The sequence below is a fragment of the Oratosquilla oratoria genome, chromosome 30 (assembly GCF_046742065.1).
Source record: "Oratosquilla oratoria isolate Oo_2021 chromosome 30, ASM4674206v1, whole genome shotgun sequence".
Taxonomy (NCBI): domain Eukaryota; kingdom Metazoa; phylum Arthropoda; class Malacostraca; order Stomatopoda; family Squillidae; genus Oratosquilla; species Oratosquilla oratoria.
The window spans coordinates 41,494,772-41,503,862 of NC_134806.1; the positions used below are offsets into that span (position 1 = coordinate 41,494,772).

The 9,091-nt window shown below is 38.6% G+C and overlaps 1 protein-coding gene across 1 annotated transcript in view; it reads left to right on the forward strand.

The window, feature by feature from the left end:
• Positions 1–2,662: 2,662 nt before the first annotated feature.
• LOC143041103 (U-scoloptoxin(16)-Ssd1a) overlaps positions 2,663–9,091 on the forward strand; it is a 9,714-nt gene continuing 3,285 nt past the window's right edge. Inside the window, exons 1-2 of the mRNA XM_076212822.1 lie at positions 2,663–2,918; positions 3,361–3,484. Of these exons, the coding sequence (XP_076068937.1) occupies positions 3,373–3,484 (112 nt within the window). The 5' untranslated portion in view covers positions 2,663–2,918; positions 3,361–3,372. The remainder of the gene's footprint in view (positions 2,919–3,360; positions 3,485–9,091) is intronic.

The following is a 9,091-nucleotide window of genomic DNA, read 5'->3' on the forward strand; positions in this document are numbered from 1 at the left end:
TGGATGTCTGCCATTAGAGTCACTCGTGAGGAGAAATGGTTGGTTTGGTTGATTTATTTGTTTACGGTGTCGCAATATGTGGGGTCATATGGCATCACACATTTATAAAATTCAGCAGTATCGTCACCAATGAGGGCAGTTGCTGTTACTGCTCCTGTTGTTGTTGCTGCTATCACTGCTGCTGCTGCTGTTGCACGACTTTGGTGAAGACGCCCGGCGTGGCAAGCGTCGTGCTACGGAACGGAAGGCAGCAGCCACTATCTGAGAGTTATTCTCGGAATTCTTGCACTTACACAACTTGCTGGACATCTGGCTCCATGTCAGAAACAAGGGGCAGCGGGAGTAGGTGTGGGAGTGAGAGTGGGGTGGAAGTGGAAGGGGGGTGGGAGCGGGAGTGAGCGTGGAAGCAGGGCGCAACGGTCCAGAAGTATTTAGTCGACGGCGCAAGTGACCAAATATTAAGAAACACCGATACGATCCGTCTTTATCCATCCTTGCACATTATATACTCTACAGCAAGAATTCTTAAACGGTGGTATGGGAACCAAATGTGAGGGTATGGGACTTGATCTCTGGGTACTAGTATATATCTTATTTAATGTACCAATTTACACTTGGCCAGAATGCTAGGTTATTAACTAGCATTATGATTCCATATTTTAGAACCAGACTTAAGTGCTACCCTAAACTTTCATAAACTTTATTATAAATCAGCAATTACCTATAGCACAGTAAATTGAAGCTATTGACATATTTGGAAGTCATATTGGGAACTAATAGGAATGGTGATGATTATTTCGACAGTCAAGTGAAGGGGGTGTGGGACCATATTGGGCAATCCATTGGGGGTCTGGATTCATCAAAAGGTTAAAAAGTATTTGTCTACAGTATATGCATTCTGTATCTATATCTGTACTTGTGCAACACTGTTCAAATCTCCTACCTCTTATTCATTTCGCCACTACCATCACTCTCCTACTCCTCCTCCAACTCCTCCTCTTACTCCTCCTTCTCCTTGTTCTCCTCCAAGGTCACGATTTTTTTTCTTTCTTTCTGAGAAAAAATAAAAAAAACCTATTCGAATATTTCAGGTAGTGTGCTTGCTTGTTCATACATCCCTCTCCTCCCCTCATTATCGATGTTTTGACAATTCAGGAGCCGAGAGGAAGAAGCCTTCTTTAAATACAGACGGACTCATAGTCTACACGAATTGTTTATCAAACATTCAACCTTGAAGTTCAGAGGACCTCCTCGCTTTCAGTCCTGAAACTTTATTAGACTTTTCTCTGCAGATCCCTTGTTTAACTAGCTTTTGGTAGTACTTTGTGGTGTCGCCTCTGTCCGAGACTTTCAAGGGACCGAATATCAACTCACCGGAGGAGGAGGAGGAGGAGGAGGAAAAAGAGGAAGAGGAGGGGAGGAAAAGGAGGAGGAAGAAAAGGAGAATGAGAAGGAGGAAGAGGAAGGGAAGGAGGAGGAGGAGGAGAAGGAGAAGGAGGAGGAGAAGGAGAAGAAAGACTGAGCAAGACTTTGAGACTGAGACGTGAGAGGCATGCTATCCCGCTATCACCCCTTAACCACTCCCACACACACGAATAAGCATTAACTCATAGAAGGAGGAAGGTGGTGGTGATGATGATGATGATGATGATGATGATGATGATGATGATTGATGATTGATGATGATGATGATGATGATGATGATGATGATGATGATGATGATGATGATGATGATGATGATGATGATGATGATGATGATGATGATTGATGATGATGATGATGATGATGATGATGATGATGATGATGATGATGATGATGATTGATGATGATGATGATGATGATGATGATGATGATGATGATGATGATGATGATGATGATGATGATGATGATTGATGATGATGATGATGATGATGATGATGATGATGATGATGATGATGATGATGATGATGATGATGATGATGATGATGATGATGATTGATGATGATAATAATAATAATACGCGGACCCCGAGTCGAACAAAGAGAGACATTCCTTCAACGACGTCGTCACCGATCCGCCCGGACTTTCTGTAGTGCGACCGCTGCAAGGTCGCGCCATCCAGCCTGGTCGCTTACGTAATAGATGATCTAATAAAGGCATTCAAAAGAGTCATGGGTTTCAACAAAGGCGGTGCAGGCAAGGTCATCATAGTAATGGGTTTCAATTGGACACACTTAGGTTTAATATGGAAATAGACAAGACTTGGTTTACCAGAAGAGTAGTTAACGAATGGGATAGATTTTGTAACCATATAGTGAGCGTTGAAACTATTGGTTGCTTTAAGAAGTCAGAAAATTTATGGATGGGGATGATAGGTGGCAATGGACATGGGACTGCATAGTGAAGGCCTTATGGTCTCTTACCGCCTCCCCCACATATTCTTTTCTCTGAAAACAGCAGCAGCAGCAGTGGATGAACCGGACACCCCAGGGGCGCCGGGAAACCCGCCACTTGCTGATATATTGGACTCGCTGCTTCAAACAATCCTCTGGATCTAAGATGAGAGGTAAAACAAATGGGTGACGGATGGGAATGGCGTGGGCGCTTTCACTGACTACTTCCCTTGCAAGGGGGGAAGAGGCCTTTCGGTATATAGATGGGCAGAAGAATCTCTTTCCCACGCCCTCTTCTACGTTATACCCTGGAGGGTGGAGATTGGGAAGGAGTTGAGGAGGAGGAGGAGGAAGAGGAGGAGGAGAGGGGAGTGAGAGGGGTGTTTTCTATATAAGTCCGTGTCTTCAGTCAGACGCTGCCCAGTACCTCTCGTCACTCCTTCAGGAACAACAGTCGTCGTCCTCCAGAGGGATCAAGGTTCAGCACCTCTCACACCGCTGGCGCAAGGGATAGACGATTCGGAAGGAGAGGACAGGTATATCCAGGTAGGTGCCTATCCCCACCCCCATCGTGGACACTGTGGGGGGAGGGGGGACTGCCACAGACGTCCGTATGACGGGGCGACTGACAGCCATGAGCTGACTGAATGACGGACTGATCGATTTGCACCAAGTTGATATAAAACTGATTACCAAAGGTTTGCTTGTATGTGACAATTGTGTACACAAACACGCAAGCACACACGCATGCGCACACACGCGCACGCGCCAAATCCTGTGAATTTGTGTGATTGCGCACGTGTGTGTGTGTGTGTGTGTGTGTGTGTGTGTGTGTGTGTGTATTCCGCATAGACATATCAACTGTGACGCCAAGAGAGAGACATCTGGATCTAAAATCTTACACTGTTTCATTGTCGTCGTCGTCGCCCCATCATCTGGCTTTGTCTCAATTTCTGGTTCCCTCACAGCTTCCAACTCTTCTCCACAGTAAAGGACTTCCATGGCGCTTCCAAAGAGGGTCGTGGGTGTGCTGGTGTTGGTGGCAGTCACTGCATCCGTCCTTCCGTCGAGTGAAGCTGCTCTTGCTGCCACGCTTGGAGTTGTGGAACCAGGTATGCTATGATTTTCTTATAAGCAGATAGAAAATATACATATATATTTACACGTGTGTGTATATGTGTGTGAGCATTTACCCAATTGTGATATACAGGAATTGAACAACGCTCATTAAAGCCAATACCTTACTTTCCAATCTATCATACCTAACTTCAAATTGTGTGTGATTCCCTATAGTTTCTCAATATGGTCTTTGATCACGTGTTGGACTCGTGATCGACAGCTATTTCCCTCCCGATCTATGGGTAATGCTGTGACCTTACACGCACACACGCATCCAACTCCCTGCCCACGAGGGTTGGAGTAACGACTCATAGCGCAGCGATACTGAAATTACTTCAGCCCTGGGCAGAATTCGAACATGGGCCACCACAGTGGTGGTCGCGAACACTACCACTGCGCCGTCGAGTTGTGTGCATATGTGTGTGTGTGTGTATGTATATGTGTGTATTTACCTAGTTGTATTTACCTAATTGTATCTGACGGGAAGGGGAGCTACGCTCGTGGTGTCCTGTCTCTGTATCTCGCCATACCTAATTTGCTCTTCAATTCGTGTATTGTTTTTTGTACACACTGTTGTTTCGTCTAATATGTTCCATTTATCCACCACTCTGTGGGGAAAGCCATTTTTTCAGGTATATTCTGTAATTGTCCTTTTTGAGCTTCCTTCCATGTCCTCTTGTGTTTCTCTTACCCCAATTTAGTAATTCTTCTCTATCAAGGACATCTACACCTCTCATAATTCTGTAGATGGTCAACAAGCCACCTCTTTCTTTGCTTTTTTCCAGAGTCGGTAATTCTAGTTTTGACAATCTTTCTTCATATGACAGTTTTTATAGTGTTGGAGCCATCTTCGTAATTGCTCCCCGGATTCTCTCAGTTTTCCTTATATTCTTTTTAGTTTTGGGTGACGATAGTGTTGTTGCGTACTCCAATTTTGGTCTAATCAGTGTGACTAGTATTTTCTTTACCACTTCTTCATCCAAGTAAGTAAACACCACTTTTACTGATCTTAGCAAGTTATAGGTCTCACCGACAATTTTGTTGATCTGTTTCTCATATCCCACTCTCTTTACTTCCTTTGCTCCAATTTTATACTCTCCTGGTATATATTTTTTTACTTTTCCAAATTCCGTTATGCTACATTTCTCGATGTGGAAGTCCACTTTCCACTTCTGACTCCATTCCCAAACCCTGTTCAGGTCTCTCTGCAATGAGTCATAGTCCGTTTCAATACTCACTTTTTTTTAACAGTTTTGCGTCATCTGCAAAGAAGCTCATGTAACAGTCCACACCCTCGTCCATGTCATTTAGATGAATAGCAAACATTATGGGAGTCAATACTGATCCTTGTGGAACCCCCCTAATCACCCCTTTCTAAGTAGAACTCTTATCTCTGAGCACTATTATAATTTTTCTTCCATGCAAAAAGTCCTCCATCCATTTCAGTAGCTTACCTTGTAACCCTCCTATGGTTTCCAGTTTTATTGATAATTTTTTTGTGTGAGACTTTGTCAAAAGGTTTTTGTAGATCTAGGAAAGCACAATCAACCCATCCGTTCCTTTCCTGTATTATATCTAGTAATCTTGAGTAAAAACAGATAAAATTTGTGGCACATGATCATCCCTGTCTAAATCCGAATTGTCTCGGCTTTAGTATATTGTTCTCCAGATGTTTTATCCATCTACTTTTTTATAAAATTTTCACAAATTTTGGCTACCGTGCTTGTAAGGGAAATCGGTCTATAATTTGTTAGGTCTTCCTTATTCCTTCCTTTATAAAGTGGCACGATATCAGCATTTTTCCATTCTGCTGGTATTTTTCTGTCTCTGAATGAGCAACTTATTATGTTACATATTTTGTCTATTAGTTCCTTTTTACATTCTTTTGATATCCAGTTTGCAATTTCCTGACATCAAGGTTCATTATTTGGTCCATTTTTTTTTCTTTCTGTGTTACTATTATTTCCCTTATTGTGGGGGGGGGGGTACTTCTCTCCCTTTATCCCGATGTTTTACATTTTCTCTAGTGAAAACCGACTTGAAGTGTTTACTCATGACTTCAGTAATTTCTGTATCTTTTGTATATTCCATATTCCTTTGGTGTAGTTTCACTATTTCCTGTTTGTTTTTTAGTTTACCGTTCACATATTTATAGAATATTTTTGGCTGATCCCTACATTTTTTGCTGTCTTTTTCATAGTTTCTTTTTTCTTCCCTGAATACTTTTACATATTCATTCCAAATCAGGCTTACCCACAATGGCTTGACAAAGAAAATGAAAAAAGTATTGCTAAAAAGAGACAGGATTATAAGAAATACAAGTGCTCTGGTGCACCTAATGACTATCATAGTTATGTAATAATATACAGAAATAGAAAAAAGACAATACAAAAACGAAAACGAACATACGATATGAATATAGCTGATAAATCAAAAAGAACCACAAAGAATTATATAGTTATATTAGAAATAAAAAGGTTATAAGAATCACATTGGCCCACTATCATCTGCTGACGGTCGACTAGAATATTCAAATGGAGGACTGTGTGATATTTTAAAAAACTATTTTAGTTCAGTATTCGTAAACAAAACATCTCAAAGTGAACTCTAAACTGAAACTTATGAAAATTCAAGGGTGAACTTACTATGGTAAATATAAAAGAAAAAATTAAAAGGTGTATAGAAAAACTTAAAGTAATAAAACACCAGGGCCTGACGGTTGGCATCCAAAAATCTTAAAGGAAATGGAAAATGAGATTGTTATTCCATTAGAAATTATTTTGAAGAAATCCATCATATCCAGAGATGTCCCAAGAGAATGGAAACTAGCTAACATTGTTCCCATATTCAAAAAAGATGACAAAAAGAAACCAAATAACTTCTATAAGCTTGACTTCAATCGTAGGAAAAGTGATGAAAACTATCATCAAAGATACTATCGAACATCATTTAGAAGGTAATTGTTTGATAAATGATAGCCAGCATGGATTCAGACAGAAACGTCCTTGCGTGATTAACTTACTCGAATTCTACAACACGGTCATCTCGAATTATAACAAAAATATATAGTTTTGATATATCTAGACTTTGCAAAAGCTTTTGATACCATCCCCCACGAAAGACTACTTATTAGATTAGCTTCACACAGAATAAGTGGAAACATATTAAGTTGGACTAGTAATTGGTTGAACGATCGAAAACATAGAATTGTTCTAAATGGCAAAACTTCTAGATGGAAAAGTGTTACGAGTGGAGTTCCTCAAGGTTCCGTTCTTGGGGCACTTCTATTCATTGTATATATAAATGATATAGACCACGGAAAGAAATCTATTGTCTCCAAATTTGCTGATGATACAAAATTGTGTGGAATGGCAAATGATCACTTAAACCAATTAGATATTCAAGAAGATTTAGATAAACTACAGAAATGGTCTGAAAAGTAGCTAATGAAATTTAACACAAGTAAATGCAAGGTTATGCACATAGGTAAAAATAACAATAAGTACGATTACATGTCATTTGGAAATTCGTTAACAAAAGTGGATAGTAAAAAGAATCTCGGCGTAATTATCAGTAACGATCTCAAATCATCTAAGCAGTGTGTTTCAGCCTCTGAGAAAGCAAATAAGATTCTAGGACCGATAGTTCGATCATTTGACTTCAAAAGTTCATCTCTCATTAACAAGCTATATAAATCGTTAGTTCGTCCATATTTGGAATATGCTGTTCCCGCATGGTCACCGAATCTCATTGAAGACATTGACAGATTAGAAAAAGTACAACGGCGAGCCACAAAAGTGATTCCAAATATCAAAAATAAATCATACGAAAATTGACTAAAACATATGAATCTGTTTTCCCTAAAAAAGCGTAGACTCAGAGGTGACTTGATACAGGCCTTTAAAATTCTAAAGGGGAATGACATCAAAAGTGACAACATTTTCACACTGAATGAGAATCCGACAAGAAATAATGGTCTCAAACTGCCAGGAAATATATCTAATTTGCAAGTGGGTAGAAACAACTTCGCCAACCGTGTAGTTAATGAATAGAATAAGCTTCCTGCAGAGGCAGTAAAATGTATTTCAGTTCGAAGCTTTAAGATTCATTTAGATACCTAAGCAAGGTGCTGTAATACCTGCCATTTGTTTTATATTATTTGTTTATTTGTTTGTTATTATTTGTCTGTTTATTATTATTTGATTGATTATCATTTATTATTATTTATCTATCAATTTATTATTATTTATTATTTACTTGTTTGTTTTTATTTAACTTTACCTATTTATTTGTTGATTTATCTTATTTATTATTACTTATAATATATTTTATTTATGTGTTTATTCATTTACTTATCATTGTTATAAATTTTTCGCATCTGACCTAGCTATGAACATGCTCCTCCTTTGTAATCCTTTATGATCATTTTTGTCTTTTCTCCTTCTTTTCCAAGCTTTATCTCCTTTATCTTTCGCTTCACTGTATCTTTTATTAAACCAGCACTTAATATACAGCTTTTCATGTTTTTGCTTTGGGACATATTTATCCACTCCTTTATAAATTTCCATTAGAATTATCCGTTTTTCTTCCACTTGTGTTTCTTCATTGTAGAATTTTTCCCGGCTCGCAAAAAAAAAAAAAAAAAAAAAAAAAAAACAACTAAGTTTCTCAAAGTCCGTCTTACTATACATGTCTTCCTTTTCTGTATTTCTCTATATATTTCCTTCTTTAGTTCGAACTTAAATAGTATGTGGTCATTCTTCGTAATTGGTGTCTTGTATTCAATTTTGTCTACTATTTCAGGTTCTGATGTAAATAATAAATCTAGTCTCGACAGCTCTTTGTTATTTCTTAATTTAGTGTTTTCTTTTACCCACTGTGTCATTGTATGTTCTATTGTCATGTCGAGTAATACATTTCCCCATTGATCCACTCCACCTTTCACTGTCGTCTCTTTCCAACATATTTCTTTACAGTTAAACTCTCCCATGAATAAAGCGTTACTTCCATCCTCCAGCATCTCGTTTAATGAAAGTCTCGCATCATCTAACATTTTAGAATAATCTCTCTCTCTCCAAATTACTGCAAACTTTCTGCCTGTCATGTCACTATCTTCAACTCTTATTATGATCATCTCCACCCTGTTCTATCCATATGTAACTTTCGTCACATTTAAGTTTTTCTTAGCCAAGAACATGACTCCTCCTCCATGTTTCTTCTTTCTATTTCTAAGCCAGTGATTATATAATTCATGTTCAACACTGGTACTAGTGAATCCTTTGATTTTGTCGCCGCAGTTCCCATTCCGTCTGGTTTTTCTTCTGACAGGTAATCATTTAGTTTGTTTAATACTGATATTAATCCGTCTATATTGCTATAAGCTTGTTTTGATTTTCTATATTCTTCATATCGTTCTCTGAACTTTTCGTTTCTTTTTCTTAAATACACATTTTTTCAGTCTCATATGTAACACTCTCCAATAGAATTGCGTTTTCTCGGTCTCTGTCCTTTACATTTTTTTTTTTGCTTCGCTTCTTAATGTCTTATCTCTTTCTCTTTCCTCCTCATTCATGTCTCTTTTTTATCCATATACTTTTGTA